At 45.9% G+C, this 18,784-nt stretch overlaps 1 protein-coding gene and 1 long non-coding RNA gene across 4 annotated transcripts in view; one reads left to right on the forward strand and one right to left on the reverse strand.

Moving 5' to 3' along the window:
• Positions 1–5,759, reverse strand: part of LOC115072218 — a 114,861-nt gene extending 109,102 nt beyond the window's left edge. Inside the window, exon 1 of the long non-coding RNA XR_003851284.1 lies at positions 5,503–5,759. This is a non-coding gene — a long non-coding RNA (uncharacterized LOC115072218). The remainder of the gene's footprint in view (positions 1–5,502) is intronic.
• The window catches only part of Tenm4 (teneurin transmembrane protein 4), a 775,468-nt gene that overhangs the window by 750,565 nt on the left and 6,119 nt on the right, over positions 1–18,784 (forward strand). For all 3 annotated transcript variants that reach the window (XM_017800880.2, XM_017800882.2, XM_017800881.2), the window contains 4 exons: positions 1,609–1,844; positions 6,299–6,595; positions 8,308–9,922; positions 16,371–16,513. In XM_017800880.2, the coding sequence (XP_017656369.1) occupies positions 1,609–1,844; positions 6,299–6,595; positions 8,308–9,922; positions 16,371–16,513 (2,291 nt within the window). The remainder of the gene's footprint in view (positions 1–1,608; positions 1,845–6,298; positions 6,596–8,307; positions 9,923–16,370; positions 16,514–18,784) is intronic.

Below are 18,784 nucleotides of genomic sequence, written 5' to 3' on the forward strand. Positions count from 1 at the left end.
GAGAAACCCTGTCTCAAAAAGACCAAAAAAAAAAAAAAAAAAAAAAAAAAGAAAAGAAAAGAAAGAAGGCTCAAAAAACAATAGTAGTTATTAAAGAAAGAGAAAACATGCTCAGGAATTTCTTCCTCACCTAGCACCTTTAATGAAGGGCTGAGCACACCCCATTGTTACTACCAAAAGAAAAGGTACCAGCTTCCATCTGACTAGGACTCTGAACCAGGACAGCAGAGCTCAGATGGCTGCTCAGATGTATGTTCTTCAGCCTCTTTTCTTCCCTTCCTAAAAATTATTTCATCCACCCACTTTCTACTGCTGAACCTGCTTTGGGTAGTTTTTATGTCAGGACAACTTTTTTAAAATCCAAAGTGCCACATTCCTCAATTTTAAAATGTACAACCACTTAATCCCAAATTTTCAGGTAGAAGGGAATAAAACCACACTGTTTAAAATGCAAGCCTAGACTGAAAGACACATTCCAATTCCAGAAACATTGGAATGTAAAGAGGACAAGTATGCCTGGAATAGGGGGGAAATGGCACCTGTTTTCCAGCTGAAACCACAGCCAAACTCCCCATCTCTTTTGTGTACCGGGTTCGGGTTCTCAGCCTCATAGCCATCTCAGTAGAGTCTTTGTAAGAAGCTTTTTCAGTTTCCTCTTATGTCTGAACTATGGGGAATAATGAGAAGCAGCTTCTAATGAGAGACAGCCTTGGGCAGTCACAGCCCGCATTAACTGGGATCATGTGAGATGGACCTCCCCACATGCTGGTCCATCCACAGTCCACAGTAATGGACATATGTGCATTCAACAAGGAGAAGCTTTACGAGATAAATTGACACGGGCTTTTGTACTCTTCGAAAGGGAACAAAATACAGATTGTCAGTGAATGATGCATAGCAACACGGAAGCAGATTTTAGAATCCATGTGTGCGAGTGAGAAAGTATGGAAAGAAGGAATGGGTCAGAGAAAGAAAGAAGGTCCAATTTGATGTCATTCTAGTGGGGAGGATTCAGTGAGAGTTTCCCAGGAAAATTCTATCTTTACAGTTTGACATAGCCTGGGACATACCAGCAAATATTTATTGAGCACATACAATTGTAACAGTTGTACTAGGTAACACATTTTAAACACTTATGAGCTAAAAAGTATGTGTCCACTTGTGTCTAACTTCTTTCACGCAGCATAATATTTAAAGTACATGTATTGGTAATGTCATTTGTAGTTGTAAAAAACTGCAACAAATTAAATGCCTACTTGATGCTTAGTTCAATTAATTATATTACCATATAATGGGAGACTATAGAGTCATTAAGAAATGTACTTAATGAAAAATATTCAGTGGCATTGATATGATACATTGACCATTGAAAAACTCAATAGTGACTATTTTAATCTATAAGTGTTTAGGAAATATCCTGAAATCTACAAATATACAAAATATTTCCAATGGTTTTGAGTATTAGTTGTATGGATGGTCTCCATATGATTTCTTAGTTTTCTTCAGTAATAATGTATTTCATCTATAGTTAGATGAAAACACATTTAGATTCCCCACCCCAGCCTCCATCCCCATCCTTCTGAGCATCTGTGCTCCCCTCTCCCTCAGACCAAGTCCGGAACAGCTACTACATCGGGGCTGATGGCTCCCTGCGGCTGCTACTGGCCAATGGCATGGAGGTGGCACTGCAGACTGAGCCACACCTGCTAGCTGGCACTGTCAACCCCACTGTGGGCAAGAGGAATGTCACACTGCCCATCGACAATGGCCTCAATCTGGTAGAATGGCGGCAGCGCAAGGAGCAGGCTCGTGGCCAGGTCACAGTCTTCGGGCGCCGGCTGCGGGTGAGTAGAGTCTTAGAAGCAGTAGCCTCTGGGGGAAGGATGAAGGGAATTTGGAGAACCAGGTTCTGTTCTTGAACCTTTCTCAGAGACCTCAGCCTCCTCAGCTAAAGCTATAAGCCACATGTAGCAAGAGGTTGTTGAATATCCTTTCAATTTTGACTTGTAGAAACATGGCTGGCTTTGGAGTTAGGCCTAAGCTGAATTTCCTGCTGACTTTATTGTCTGAATGAACTTGGTCATTTCAGTCATGTTAGAGCTTCAGTTTCATTCATTTGAAGATAAAACTAATTTTACAAGTAGCTTCAAGGATTAGAAGTGACATACAATGTCTCATACAGAGCTTGACACATAACAGAGATCAGTAATGGCTGCTATTGATGTCATGTGGTACTTACCATTGCTAATACATCCCCAAGTTCATTTTAACTACTTGGAAACTAAGCCACATTCTTCACTCTTTCCAAGTAAAATGACCTTTCCTAGATTATCAAAATCATCAAGTGTGATAGTACATACTTGTAATCATAACACTCAGAGGCTGAGACAGGACGATTACAAGCCAAGGCCATTCTGGATTTTATAGCAAGGACCCTGTTTCAATTCTCTACCCCACCCCCAGCTACATACAAACACACACACACACACACACACACACACACACAATCATGAAGACCTTACCATAGCTGATGCTGTTTGAAGGAGAAGTGGCCTTGAGGTCTAGCCTTTTGGGGCACTTTTCAGGATATGAAGCTCTGAACATGGCCTTGTCTGTTCCCCTCCTTCCGTGTGTCTGTAGAGTGAGGCCTCAGCCCAGGGCTCACTGCCCAGCAGACTTCCCCTCCAGTTTCAGAAAGCAAGGGGTTAAAGGGAGCTAGGTCTGGAGCTCAGTGGTAGAGTACTTACTTAGCAGAGGGCCCAGCACTACAAACAAAGCAGAAAGCCAGGGGCCAGCAAAGGGGGCAAAGGGCAAGCTGGTAACCTAGGCCTGGCTTTCTGCCCAGCGCCTCGCAGACCACAGGTACTCAGTAGGCAGCTGCTGAACTGAAATGAATCATTTCTGAAAACCACAGAAGTGCCCTAACAGCAATTCTTAGGACTCTTGATCCCCTGCCCTGCAACCAAGAAAGTTCACCCAAGCTCCTATCTTACACATGGGCAACCAAGTTCTAGAGACAGTACATGACTATTCCAGAGGCACATAAACCCTAGGAAATAGATCCACAGAAGAAACATAGATGTTAAGTGACTTATTCAATAGCAAAAACTACAGTCCAAAAAATCAGACTTTCCTTATACTTCCACAGCCAAGAACTCTGTAACTAATGTGGAAACCGGTTCCTACTAGTTCCCACGGAAGGCCTAGCTGTCTTTGTTCTCCATGGCCTGCCACCATCTGTGGCCTCACTAAGCCCCCATCTGCATTCTCAAAGAGCCCTTCCCATACATCTGAGCAGTGTGCCAAATGGGAAGTTTGACCTAGGTTGGATTCCCACTGGGCTACGTGTACAGCCTTGAGCAACTCCTCTGAGCCTGAGCTTCCTCTGTAGATGCAGAATGATGTATTCAAAGCACCTCACCCAGAACTGCAGATCCCAGGTGCTCAGTAAAGGGCAGCGATTAGTGCTATTAGGAGTTTCTCTCCACCGTGTGAACTGGACCAGAAGTTTCCCAGGCTTTAATTGGTCCCTCTCCCAGCCCTAGATAGACGATGCTCTAGTCGGGTGGTCACATCTCTGCTTCCTCCCCCACAGTGGCAGCATGTGGAATGAGAATGTTAGTCGGGTGTGCCTCCCCCATAATAGAGCTCATTTTTTATATAGCTGGGAACTTTTTTTAATAAAGAAAGATGTAAAATCATCTCATTGCCGCCACCGCTGAGCACAGGAAACACGAGGTGGTTCCCCCAGTGAACTGCTTAATTTTATTAATTTTGCCACAAAGGGTACAGTCCCCCACTTCTACACTAGGGTTCTCCAGGGGGTAGGGGGTGGCTGTCTAGGTGACACCACCCTGGGGATGCAGGCAGACCTTCCAAAAGGTGCTTTAAAAAGACTCCTGCCGTTGTTGGTAGTGCAGCCCCCTTCTTCATGTGCCCTCTCTGCAAAGAACACAGCTTGAGCCTCCAACGCCTCTGATTTTTCACGGGAATTGTCTGCCACACTGTTTTTGCTTCTGCAATTGTGTTTGATTACCCCAGGGAAGGCAAGCTTATTATAACCAGGCCACTCACAGCTAAAGCCATCTCAGCATCATCATTATAAATCCTTATTTTCAAAGCCTTGGAGTTTGTGTGAGGAGAGTTGGAGAAGACACACATATCTCTCCTTCCTCTAAGATTGACCATGATCATTTGCTGTCATTTAATGGAGATAATTACAGCCATTTATCCAGTGCCTTCTATGTGCCTAGCAATCCAGTAGGTGATTTGCCTAAGTTTCTCTAATCCTTACTCATCTGGGAGAATACAGAGGAAGAAACTGAAACTCTGAGAAGGGAAGACACTTGCCCAAGGTCACACAAAAAAGCTGAAGGTCACAAAGATCAAGGTCACAAAGGTTGACATCCCAGCATTCCTTCTTACTCCTATGTATCCCCCACATATCCTTCTTTAACGACACAGAACCCAAGAGGACCTTTGACATTCTCAAGCCACACATGCCTTTTTTCATCATGTGACCTAATTATCTGCTTTCTTCTCACATCTGCCTACCTATCAAACCAGTGACAAGTGGAAGAGACTGAAAAGGTGCCTCAGTGCCCTGTAAGGTCAGCACCCCTATCCCACCTCCAGTGGGAAGCAGCAGTTTAGTCTTGAAGAATCTGCCAGCATTTGGGGGCATCTGGTACCTAGGAACCAGATCCAGAGGCCTGTAAAGTACATTTCTTTATAAAGTATGAAGCAACAGGGCTGGGAAAATAGTTTGAACAGAAAAGTGCTTGAGGACCTGAATTTGAGTCCCAGAACCCATGTTTTAAAGAAGCCATGCAGGGCTAGAGAGATGGCTCAACAGTTAAGAACACTGACTGTTCTTACAGAAGACCCAGGTTCGAATCCTAGTACCCACATGGCAGCTAACAACTGTCTGTAACTCCAGTTCCAGGGGATCTGACAGCCTCTTCTGTCCTCCATGGGCATTGCATGACACGGGTGCACTTACTTACATGCAGGAATATACACATACACATAAAATGAAAATAATAAATATAAATATTTTTTTAAAAAACCATGCATGGTAGTGCATACTTATAATCCCAGCACTGGAGAAGCAGAGACAGGTGGATCTCTGGGCTCACTGGCCAGACAGCTCAGCCTAAACAGCAATCCCAAGATTCCAGTGAGAAATCCTGTCTCAAAAAAACTCAAGTTTCCAGGTGTGGTGGCACATGTCTTTAATCCAAGCAGAGGGAAGTAGGAAATCTCTGTGACTTTCAAGGCCAGACTGGGAGTTCCAGGCCAGCTAGGGCTATATAGTGAGATCCTCTCAAAAAAAAACAAAACCACCTGAAGTTGACCTCTAACCTACACACACACACACACACACACACACACACACACACACACACACATACACACATATAAATATACAGCCCTAACTTGCAGCTACCTCTGTAGGGTCCTATATCTCTGACTCAAGAAGAAAATTGAATTGGTACTGACCTCACAGACTACAGGGAGATGGTACAGGGTGCTGTGATCCAGGAACAAAGTGCTGTAGATCTAGGATGGTCCCAACCAGCCCACAGCCAGAGAAGCCACCCTAGGCACAAATGCCCCTCCCTTCCAGCACCTCTGAGGAAGAACAAGAAGAGATATCTCAGGAGCTGGCAGGTGATCCAGAAATCCCTGACTGTGGACAAAGGTAGGAGAAACTCAAAAACTGGAAAGTCCAGAGCTCTGAGAAAGCTGAGACTTGCTCAGAGAAACTGCATGTCGACTGCCCTAGTGAGAGTAAAGTTCACATTCGATCATGAAAAACAACAGACCTGCACTTTCCTGCTTGGTTTCCTCAGTGGCCAACACAGCCCGGTGTCTGGCTCAGAGCAGATGGGTCATGTGTTAATGTTCTGGACCCACTTGGTAACTCTGTTTCTAGGAGGGAGCCAAGAGAGATCTGCCTTTTAAAAAGTGTGTCCACATTGGGAAAAAGAAAATCACATTATAAAACTATCTTCTTCAGTCACAGCTACAATTTGCCCATCACCTGCATTGTCTTTATTCTCACAAAAGGCCTGTGAAGTTGGCATCATTGTTCCAATTTTACAGATAAGGAAACTTCATAAAGCTGACAGGTGGCAGAGTGAGAAGTCCGGCCCACTTAGGTTGACCACAACCTACGCGGTCTTCTAGTCTATTCTCGGGAGCTCCTCAGCACAGTTAAGAGCTGCGTTGGTCATCAGAGTCAAGTTCTAGATGTCCAAATCCATTTTCTCTCTCTTTCCTATCCCTTTCCCAGGTTCACAACCGAAACCTCTTGTCTCTGGACTTTGACCGTGTAACGCGCACAGAGAAGATCTATGATGACCACCGCAAGTTCACCCTTCGGATCCTATATGACCAGGCAGGGAGACCCAGCCTCTGGTCGCCAAGCAGCAGGTTGAATGGTGTCAATGTGACCTACTCCCCCGGGGGCCACATTGCTGGCATCCAAAGGGGCATCATGTCCGAGAGAATGGAATATGACCAGGAAGGTCGCATTGCATCCCGGATCTTTGCAGACGGGAAGACATGGAGTTACACATACTTAGAGAAGGCAAGTGTCTTCCTCCCCAAATCAGTGACCTTAGCATATAAGAGGATGATGATTATTGTGGATATATTTTTTTTTCTTTTTTTTTTTGAGACAGGGTCTCCCTAGTAGTCCCAGCTGGCCTATGTGGACCAGGCTGGCCTCAGTTTAACAAAGGTGGTTGTATTTTTTTTAGATGGGTTTCACCAACCTACCCAGGGTGACTTGAACTCCTAGACTCAACTGATCCTCCTACCTCAGCCTCCTGAACAGCTGGAGGCATGCAGCACTAAACCAGCTTTCATCGTGACTTGCCATGGCCTGGCCTTGCCTGCTGACCTCAGTGGGATAAATCTGACCCTTATAGTTTTCAAAAAGAGAGATGTTTATTTTCCAAAAAGGAGACATTCAAGAAAGTTTTCCACCAAGGTCAAGGATCCCAGGAGGCATCTGGGTGGATTTATGGGGATAGTGTGGTGAATAGAGGTCCCAGGACAGGAAAACATGAATGTCTTACTGACTGAGCAGAGCTGAGTCAGCTCAGTCCTAGTTGGATTACAAAGCAAGAATGAAGGTACTGACCAAGGACAGGGATCTGACCCTGCCATAGAGAACCTGGGAGTCATATCTGAGGCAGAGCTGCTTAATCCTGCTAGTACTGGATGTGGCCCTAGCAAGTACCTTCTGCTTTGGGTCAGGAGTCATTTCACCCAGAAATTAGAATCAAAGATGACCTATCATGGAATAAACAAATTAGGATAATTTTTTAAATGACCTAAATTCAAAAGTGGTCCCACAGGAGAAAATCGTCACTCTGATAGCTAGAGGCACCTAGGCCTGTTATCTGCTAACTTCGTAAGAAAGAGTTTGTACTTTATGCCCCAGTTCTGGATCCAGATCCTCACTTCATTTCCCATCCTGGCCATCTGTCCAGGCCTAGGCTCTGCCTGCTCTGTGGTAAGCATCCCCTGACTCTGCTAGAGAGCTTCTCTGAGAACAATTTTCTATTTTGGTGCTACAAGACAGACCTTAGAAGTCATCCCTTGTACTGAAAAGCCTGGGGTGGGGAGAGGGGAGGAGAGTTTCCCAGTGCTGTACAGTGAGTCCGTCAGTGGAAACAAGGTTCCCCATTCCCATTATGGCCTGCCTCACTTCAGGGTGGGCCCTTTAAATGCTACTACATAAAAGATTGAGGAAAAAAATGTGTCCTTCTCAAACATGGTCCTTACACTGTAGGCAGAAGAAGGCCACAGACACTATTTAGCAGGAAAAGGTCAGGCTTTATTTTAAGACCATTGGGATGTGTTTTAGAGAGTTCCTTCTTGCTTGAGTAGGAAGATTGAGTTCAGAAGTCTCCATCAGGAAAGGCAGTAGGAAGGTTGTTACGAGTATTTTAGGCCAGAGCATCCAAACCTCACACCCCATCACATAGAGAAGCGATGATTTGGTCCACGCCACACAAAGGGACAGACACACAGAGTGCTCACAAGATGAAATCAAATGACCTTCGTGTTCTAGGGCCCAGCCCTGCAAGGTCAAGAGCTGAAAGAAAGTCCCTCACAGCCCCTCTGTAACCTGCCTGCAACATTCGTGGGCACACAGGTTAGAATGTTCTATTTGGATATGATGCAAGAGAACCACTTCCTCAAACCTCCATGTCTTTCCTTAAGTTGTGGGCACTTGGGCCATCCTTCCTCCTTCCGTCTTCCTCATCTATAATTTTCTTCTCCCTCCAGTCCATGGTGCTGCTCCTCCACAGCCAGAGGCAGTACATCTTTGAGTTTGACAAGAATGACCGCCTCTCTTCCGTGACCATGCCCAATGTGGCCCGGCAGACTCTGGAGACCATCCGCTCCGTGGGCTACTACCGGAACATCTACCAACCTCCAGAAGGCAATGCCTCAGTCATACAGGACTTCACTGAGGATGGACAATTGTTGCACACCTTCTACTTGGGCACTGGTCGCAGGGTGATTCACAAATATGGCAAGTTGTCAAAATTGGCTGAGACACTGTATGACACCACCAAGGTAAGCTTCACCTATGATGAAACAGCTGGAATGCTAAAGACCATCAACCTACAGAACGAGGGCTTTACCTGCACCATCCGCTACCGTCAGATTGGGCCCCTGATTGACCGGCAGATCTTCCGCTTCACAGAGGAAGGCATGGTCAATGCCCGTTTTGATTACAACTATGACAACAGTTTCCGGGTGACTAGCATGCAGGCTGTGATCAACGAGACCCCGCTGCCTATCGATCTCTATCGCTATGATGATGTATCAGGAAAGACAGAACAGTTTGGGAAGTTTGGTGTCATCTACTATGACATCAACCAGATCATTACAACAGCCGTCATGACCCACACCAAGCACTTTGATGCATATGGCAGGATGAAGGAAGTGCAGTATGAGATTTTCCGCTCACTCATGTACTGGATGACCGTCCAGTATGATAACATGGGGCGGGTAGTGAAGAAGGAGCTGAAGGTGGGACCCTATGCCAACACCACCCGCTACTCCTATGAGTATGATGCTGATGGCCAGCTGCAGACAGTCTCCATTAATGACAAGCCACTCTGGCGCTACAGCTATGACCTCAATGGGAATCTACACTTGCTGAGCCCTGGGAACAGTGCACGGCTCACCCCTCTCCGATACGACCTCCGGGACCGAATCACAAGGCTGGGTGATGTGCAATACAAGATGGATGAGGATGGCTTCCTGAGGCAGCGGGGCGGGGATGTCTTCGAGTACAATTCAGCTGGCCTGCTCATCAAGGCCTACAACCGGGCTGGCGGTTGGAGTGTCAGGTATCGCTACGATGGCCTGGGGCGGCGGGTATCCAGCAAGAGCAGCCACAGCCACCACCTACAATTCTTTTATGCAGACCTGACCAATCCTACAAAGGTCACCCACCTCTACAACCACTCTAGCTCTGAGATCACTTCCCTCTACTATGACCTGCAAGGACACCTCTTTGCCATGGAGCTGAGCAGTGGGGACGAGTTTTACATAGCTTGTGACAACATCGGGACGCCTCTTGCTGTCTTCAGTGGAACCGGCTTGATGATCAAGCAAATCCTGTACACAGCCTATGGGGAGATCTACATGGACACCAACCCCAGCTTCCAGATCATCATTGGCTACCATGGTGGCCTCTATGATCCACTCACCAAACTGGTCCACATGGGCCGACGGGATTATGATGTGCTGGCTGGACGCTGGACAAGCCCAGACCATGAGCTCTGGAAGCACCTGAGCAGCAATAACATCATGCCTTTTAATCTCTACATGTTTAAAAACAACAACCCAATCAGCAACTCTCAGGATATCAAGTGCTTCATGACAGGTGAGGATTGAGGCACACTCACAGGGTGGGACCTACCCTATCGATCTCAGTCTTCCTCGAGAAAGCTAGTTGGGGCGACAAGAAACACTGCCTTTCCCTGAAAGCATCATTCCCAAAGTGAATTTAAAGAAGCACTAGTTCAGAGGATACTCTAGAAATAATGGTTCTTGCATCAAATCCATTTAACAGGACCATCACCTTTCTTACATTTCATAATCCATTTCAGTGTGAAAGCTCTGTGAGGTCCTGTAATAAAACGAACTCTTTAGAACACTTACATATAACTTCTCTAACTTATCTAACCATGAAGACCTTCTTTGACCATGAAATGCTAATGTCTCACTGGACACAGCCCTTGAAATGCAATTTGGGAGTTTTTGACATAGAAATCAAGCTGGCCCTGAGTCCCCAGCAATATGAGTTAAGGCACGGCTAAAATAAAATCAGTTTGCAATTTATGATGATAAAATAGAAAACTCAGATTTTTGGAGACAGAGATAAGGGGATGGATCTGCCATTTCTAAGCTATGACATGTTATCTAACTACTCTAAATCTGTTTTCCTCACCTGTACATTAAAGTTATAATACCTACCCTTATTCTAGTTAGGCAGATTGTAGTATGTGTTAAACCCTAGAGCAACCATGAACAATGTAAAAACTAAAGCAAGTAAGCTTAATGTAGTGGAGGAAGGAGTTCAAGACCTGCCTCAGCAGCATCTAGAGTTTCAGGCTATTCTGGGCTGCATGAGACCCTATTAAAAAACAAAACAAACAACAACAACAACAAAAAAGTATAGGAGACATAATAAGTAAGTATTGCTAATAAGTCAATAGTTGAGATAAGATAGAAAATTAAGAAACCATCCAGAGCTGGGGATGTAACTCAGTGGGTAGAATGTTTCCTAGCATGCCCAAAGCCTTGGACTAAAACTCCAGCACTGCAGATACTGGGTTTGTGGTATATGCCTTTAATCCCAGCGCTCAGGAGGTAGAGTCAGGAGGATCAGGAGCTCCAGGTCATCCTCAGCTACATAGAAAGTTTGAGGCCAGCCTGGGATACAAGACAACCTGTCTCAAAATAAAAACAGCAGCAAAAATACAGAGGGCAGTGAAAGATTAAAAGGAACAAAGGACACACGGAACAAATGGAAAAATACCCTCCTACCTGGTGCCAGGAGTGACATGAGACACACTTCATCCCTAGCATACTGTCTGGCTCATGTCGTTTCCTTTCCTTCACCCTTTGCTTTAAAAGGGGAGCTTTTCCTTTCATGTCTGTGAAGCCAACTCAAGTATAAAGTGTCCCATAGGTCCTGTAGCCAGAGACCCCAGATTAGTCACAGAGGATGTGCAGAGCCCAGAGAAAGCCAGCCTGCTCTGTGTGAGAGTTTGTAGTGAGTAAGCCTGGTAGTCTCCAAGCCTTGTCTCCTGAGTCAGTCCTCTTGCCCCTTCTTTCATGTCAGTTTCCTTCATTCCAAAAATGCCTCCTGGTTTCAGACACTGAGGAAGATGGTCCCAACCTTCCAGGAATCCACACTAGCAGAAGGAAGACACACTTCCGGTCCAGTATAAGGGGCCATGACAAGGATTTGCACAGGTGGCCACTGAAGCCCAGAGGAGGGACTAGCTCTGCCCATGGGATTATAGGAAGGCTTCAAAGAACAGCTGATCCCTGAAGCTGGCTTCTGTATAGGCTTCATCAAGTAGTGGGGAGAAAGGCACTCCAGAGGGTGGGATCAGTGTGTGCAAAAGTGGAGAGAGGGCATCATGGATAGCTCACTGAGGGTCCCTTATGAACGTGGTTCCATTGCTCTAAAATGTGGTGGCCTCCTCTGGACCCCATTTCTGCTGACAGCAATAGAAGGATCCCTTTTTCAGGGAAGAATTCCAGGTAGTTATATTAAGAGGAGTCCCAAACACAGGGAAAACGAGGTGGTGCGCAGGAGTCAGGAAAATATGCTAGGGGTCTGAGGATAAATACACATATTTTGACAGTGTTCCCAGCATTCCCCATGCTCAACTTGGCTGCTAGCTCTAGAAAGTCTTGATAGATTAAGATGACATTTCCATTACATCTGTCTGCACAAAGCACGCCCCCTGCCTCACCCTCCAATGAGTTTCCTGTGAGACGACTTGGCATGTAACTATAGCTGGGGAAAAAATGGTGCAATAGGAAATGTAATTTTCTATCAAAAATTGTTAAAGCTTGCCAAAATATTATTCCCCCCCTCCTTTGTACACTACCATATGCATATAGTCTCCTTCCAGAATAGCACTGACATGATTAACTGCTCTGTGCCAACCACTTGCAGATATGGTCTCCTTGAAGCCTGGCAACAACCCATGAGATCACTGGAATGATCTGCATTCTACAGATAGACATTTGAGGCCCCAAAGGACTGAGAGTCTTCCCAGAGTCACAAAGACCAGGGCTTTCTGACTCCAGAACATTTCCGAACATGACAATCACACTGGTCTCCAAATCCTGCTTTTAACGAAGCGAAAGGGCATCCAAAAAGCACCTTATATCTTCAGTTTGTGTTTCATTTCCCAGACAGTTAAGTCCAACAAATATCGTGTTGACTATAGCTTCTCTGTGCCAGACCCACGCTAAGGATTCAGAAGGGAGTAGGGCTCAGTGCCTGCCTTCATGGGATACATGGCTCAGTGCCACTCTTCACAAATGTCTTTGACTGTGAGCCCACCTTAAGAAAAAGATTTGGGGAGCTAGAGATGTAGCTCAGTTGGTAGAGTGCTTGCTTAGCATGCGCAAGGCCCTGGACTCCATCCTCAGTACCAAATAAACCAATGTGCTGGTGCATGCCTATGACCCCAACACACTAGAAGAAAAAAGCAAGGAGATCAGAAATCCAAGGTCATCCTTGACTACACAGCCTGGGATATATGAGACCCTGTCTCAAAAAAATTTTTTTAATATTTTAATATCATACTAAAACACTAAAAAGGTTTGCAAAGCAATCCTTAAGTGTGATATACTTACATTTTGTAGTCCAGCCTATACCACTTCAATGAAAATGCTCCTCACAAAATTAATTTCATTTACATAATGAATCCTGTGGCATATGAAAAAAAGAGAGATGTCATAGAAACAATCAAGCTTTTAGCATATCAAAAAATATCTGCAATGGTTAATATGATACTAAGATACTACTTTCACTAAACCTTACCTTTTAGCTTCTATGTAACCTAGGTGTATCCCCACATCCAGCATTTCTAAACATGTCCTCAAAGGTCCTGAGACACCGCAAGCCTTTAATCCCAGCACTCGTGAGGCAGAGGCAGGCGGATCTCTGTGAGTTCAAGGCCAGCCTGGTCTACTTAGCGAGTTCCAGGCCAGCTGGGGCTACAAGGAGACCCTGTCTCAAAAAGGTCCTGACGTATGCTCCAGTTAGATAGGCCCGGGTCATGTGACACAGGCTTGACACAATCACTGGGGTAGGAGAAGACAGCAGGCAATGATTGATTTACCCTGCATCACATGGTCCACTTCCCCTCCCCTCACAGAAAGGAAAGGCAGAATGGGATGCTGGGAAGGCAAACCAAAAAATGTCCACCACAAGTAGATGCTGAGTCCTCGTCTGAAGCCTGTGATGCAGGGAACGCCAACACAGAAAGTGAGGTTCAGACAGGGAAAGTAACCGGCCCACAAAGACGCAGGAAGGCAGGCATTAGAACTCTACTGTGTCTAACTTCAAAATGCTTGGCGGTTTTTTAAAATTCAGATACACTTTGTGAAGAACAAAGCCATGCACAGGTGAAAGGGATTAAAATCGCCTGCTTTTCATCCTTCCCTTGTGGCAGCAATGACGTCTGGGATGGTCACACGGTAAAGAGGAGCTTTTTAACAAGAGGGAAACGTCTGCCTCTGATGTTGTAAGATGACAATTCCCACCCCTTCAGAAAAACCCTGTAGAAAACCAGTGAATAAATAGGTCCCTGACATTTTTCTGAAAGGCATACTAGGAAAGCTTCCCATGTTCCATCACTCATAATTAAAGCCCAGCCCTCTTTTCAGCTCCCTGCTTTCCTGGGAATGGACAGTATTACAGATAGAAGCTTCTTGGCAACTACAAATCCCTATGCAAGTTCTCGGCCTCAAGCAAAATGGCTTTGTAAGGTGTTCCCTCCCCTACTGTGTGGCTTGTTTTAATTTCCCAAAGATCCCATCTGCCTAAAGTCATAGAATCAGAGACTTCCAGAAACTTGAGAAAAGGGACTGTGGAGAAAAGTTGTCCAAGCTCTTCTGTTACAAATAAGAAAATGGGAGTCCTGGGATGGGGAAAACTGAGAAAACCTTCCTTGGTCCAGGAGCTGGTCTGGACAATTTACATTAAATCCAACATTTTAGGAACAAGCTTGGAATAGCGCCTACTACAAGATAACTGTCTGCAACTGGGAAATTATCAGTATTCTTCTGCAAGACTTGCTTAAAACCATTTCTGTTGCTGGGTGTGGTGGCACACGACTTTAATCCCAGCACTTAGAAGGCAGAGGCAGGCAGATCTCTGTGAGTTCAAATAAGGGGACTACACCTCAGTCCCCAAGCTTACCGTAAAACTAGGGAACCAGAATGTGAGTTTGTCTGACCTCAGCTACTGCATTCTTTCCCTTCCATGATCTGCATAACAAGACAGAAGTGAGGAGAACTTGGATTTCTACCCCTGTGGCTCCTGGATTCCCCACCCCTTGGCTCCTAGGTTTCCACCCGACAGCTCCTGGGTTTGCTCCTACTGGAGGGGCCACAGACAACTGAAAACAAAAACAAAGACAAACATGAGGTAGTTAAATGGGAGAGAACCATGGCACCCAACAGTGAAAGGGACACAGCTATTAACCCCACAGGTCACTCGTACCACTGGAATGGACTCAGCAGGTGCAAGGGGCAGGTACTTCCTCCCCAGCCTGGATCCCAAACTGGACCTCCCAACAGAGATCTGTCTCCACTAGAAAGGAGCCAACCTGGTTCTGAGGCTGGCTCAAAACCTTGTGCCCTCCAGACTTTGGATTCTGAGCCTGTCTGATACACGTTTTAGCAACTTCCTCTGCCCCTTCCCAAAGAAGACTGAGTTGTGATGCAACACAGACTACTATTCCTCAGACAACAAGGCCCAGCTCTCCTACCTCCTGCTACTTGAGGCTCTATCCTTTCTGTTTCTTACTCAGCCTTCATGAACTGCTTTCTACTTACCTGAACACTCCCTCACAGCCCTTCCAGGCCTCACCTTATGCAGCTATCTTAGCCTGAAGAGCCACCATGGGCACCAGACATGCTCTCTCTGTATCTGGCTTCAATGCCTTCTTCTCCATATGGGCTTGTCAGCTTATCCCGAAAATATTTTCATTATCCTGTGATCTCTATCGTGTTTAAAAGTTCATACCCAGGTCTCATCCCCCTTCAGGGTCCCAGGTATTCAATGGGAGGCTCTGTATAACATAGTACCTTCCAGCACATAAGAGATCCTCTGTCACATAGGGCAGGTGACCAATGGTCCACCTCAACCCTCTTCCTTGTTTTAATGTCATGGATTTTTTTAAGATAATCTCATGTAGCCAAGGCTGTCCATACTGTCTAGCCAAGCATGAACTCCTGATCTTCCTGCTTCCACTTCCTGGGTGTTGGGAATTACAGGCATTTTTGTAATCTATGTAATGCTGAGGATTGAACCCATGACTTCATGAATGCTAAACGAGCACTCTACTGACTGAGCTACATCCCCAACCCAGGGTCGCAGATTTCTGATTCCATTCCTCAATGAGCCAAATGCTATGGCAAAACCTTTTCTATAACTTGCAACTCCAAGGAATGTGATAAATAAGCTTAGAGACTAGCAAACTAAGGCACTGGGAAGTTGAGTGACTTCCTTGGACTGTCAGAAGTAAAAGGCAGTAGCATGGGAGGAAGCCTTTTGAATTTTGGTGCTGGCCAGCATCATGCCCAGGGGCACTTGGCCCTGAGGCTCTCGTGGCTACAAAAAGAATAGGAAAGGGAGGACAATTTTTTTCGTAAGTGAATTTTTTTCTCTTTGCAACCCAACCATTAAAACCTTTCTTGGGTCTGACTGACTTTTTGAGTCTTTCATGCTGGGGATGGGAATGGGACCCATCAGCAGCTCTCCTTGGGTATACAGATGGAGGTGAGAGGAAAGGGAAATCTCGAAGCCCAGGTTCTGCCTAGGTTTCATCTCTCTTAGATATAACCCCTGAAAGGAGGATCTTGGGTATATGCTTGGAGAGGGATTGCCGGGGTCCAGTGCTCATTTGCCTTTAAGACAACAGCACCATTTTCCAATGTGTGTAGCAGTTAGCTCCATCACCAGTCACTCTCCACAGGCATATGCAGCCACTTAAGGCTGCTCGATTGGCCTGCAGCTCCTGGCTGGGGGTTCACTGACTACCTGGTCATATTTCTGCTTCTCTTCCACCCAGATGTCAATAGCTGGCTGCTCACTTTTGGATTCCAGCTGCACAACGTGATACCTGGTTATCCTAAACCAGACACAGATGCCATGGAACCATCCTATGAGCTCGTGCATACACAGATGAAAACTCAGGAATGGGACAACAGCAAGGTAACTCCCCACAAGGCAGCTAACCCTGGCCCATTCTGACATTGCAGGAGGGGGTCCCACCAGCTGGGCAGGAAAATTCAGGCCTCTGATGGAAACTGAGGCAACACCTTCATATTGCCTGCCAGAGAGCTTTCAGCAAACATATAACAAGCCTATAGCGAGGCAGGCCCTGGGGACCAAACCATAGCAGCACATGGACACTCAGGTGGCCACATGGAGGCATTTCCTGTGTTATACTAAGTTCAGAGATCCACAACAAAATAATAAGCTGTTATCACTACGTGGGCAAAGTACAAAGAGAGAGAAGGGGTGTTCTAAATACAAATGTGATATTTTCTGAACACCTGACACACCTGATGTTTCTACGTAAGTCAGCTCACAAATAGCCCGTGGTGTTTCTCTTCTCATTATATAGGTTTATTGCATCAGACTCTCCAGTACCACACAGCAATGAAGGACTAAAGCTAGGATTCAAACCCAGATTGGTCTACTCTGTGTTACTGTGTTATTTGGCCGAGCAGGACTGAGAAAGCTGTAGGTAGAGGAAAAGTGGTTACTTTCTCTTGTCTTCCTTTTATGACCAAATTTCAAAGACTTAGATTTATGTGGCTGAAAAAAAACCCTTAAAAATAGTCTCATTCCACCCCGTTCATAAATTCTGTACCAGGAACATGCTCTGTGTCCAGCCTGTATTGTGGGCAACTGAATGCAAGTGTAGATCAGCAGAGACCAAGCCCAGTCCAGGGACAGTAAACTGCAGGGAGTAGTATTGCCACATGGCTTGATCCTGGTTGTTGGAAATGTTCATATCCCAATGTCCTCCCCACTCTGTGTGTGTGTGTGTGTGTGTGTGTGTGTGTGTATGTGTGTGCACATGCATATGTGTGTGTGTGTGTATGTGTATGTGCATATATGTGCATGCACCTCTCCACCTTTTTTGGAGAAAGGGAGTTCCTCACTGAACCTGGGGTTCAGATTCAGCCAGACTAATGAGCCAACAAACCCCAGTGATCTTTCTGTCTCTGCCTCCTCAGCCCTGGGATTCCAAGCGTTTGCCTTCATGCTCATCTTTTTACTTGAGTGTTGGGGATCTGAACTAAGGTCCTCATGCTTGTAAGGCAAGCACTTTACCAACTGAGCCAGCTCCCCAGCCCTGCATCCTTATTCTTGTTCCAGACTGAATCCTTTAGGCCAGCTTAGCTGTTTCCTCCCAGACTCCAGAATGAGAGTCTGCTCAGGTGGTTCCCTTGTGTTTACCTCTTGCAAAGCACTCCCCCACACTTTTAACTCCTGTTTGCTTTATCTCTTCACTAGACTCTGAGCTCCAACAGGTTAAATTCTACGTCTCAATTAGTGCCCAGAATACAGGCTAGTACATTGTAGGTATACAGAAAACATCCATTGAACGACTCAGCGACTAAACCATGGGAGCAGCCCTAAGTAAGAAGGATGGGTTCAGAGGGGGACTTACCCAAGGACGTTCAGCTGGAAAATGGCAGAAGATGAAAACTCGAGTCATCCTGGTCACAGAGCCCCTCCTCTTTCTGCCATGGTCTGTAGCCCTAGTCTGCCCCTGTCCCTACCACCTCAAGCCCTGACCCAGATGTCCCAGCATCATCTGTCCCCAAGACTGATTCCAGCCACATAGCACTTCCTCCCCCACCAGGTTCCTTCTGTGCTCCCCAGAGTCTCTGTCTCTGACTGCCTGTTTGCCAACCTTGCCTGTCAATGAATTATTGATTTCTGCCCTTGGCAAGCATCGGAGATCTTTGTTGTTGAGTACTCCAGCTTTTGTGAAACTCTAGGAAATAATTGTTCACAGACAGGGTTCTATTAATTATAAAGAGGACTTAATTTCAGCGGGAGGCCGATGGGCTGTTTCTAAAGCCTGTTCCCTGAGTTGCTGATAAGGCCCTGGAGTCCTGAACATGGCTTCTCTGAGCACTTTGAGACATAGGAGAGGCAGACAGGCAGTACACCAAGATGACAAGGTCCAACCTGACCCCATGGAAGCCAAGTACAGCGACCCTTGAAGGAGGCTCAAGGAGGCACTATGGGGCAGAGCCCCAAAAGACATGGGTAAAGGGGATACAGAGCAACAGAACAGGGTAAGAGGCTTGAGACAGTCCATGTCTTTCCCTCTTTCTTGCCATTCCTTCCCCTAATGTCATCTCCTTCATCTTTTAAGTCCTAACTCAAGTTTGGACCTGTCCTTGGATCCCCACCTTCTTCATCTCTCTTCTACCTTTAGGCTGAGAATCTTCTGAACCT

Source organism: Nannospalax galili, unplaced genomic scaffold, assembly GCF_000622305.1.
Source record: "Nannospalax galili isolate Female #2095 unplaced genomic scaffold, S.galili_v1.0 scaffold278, whole genome shotgun sequence".
Taxonomy (NCBI): domain Eukaryota; kingdom Metazoa; phylum Chordata; class Mammalia; order Rodentia; family Spalacidae; genus Nannospalax; species Nannospalax galili.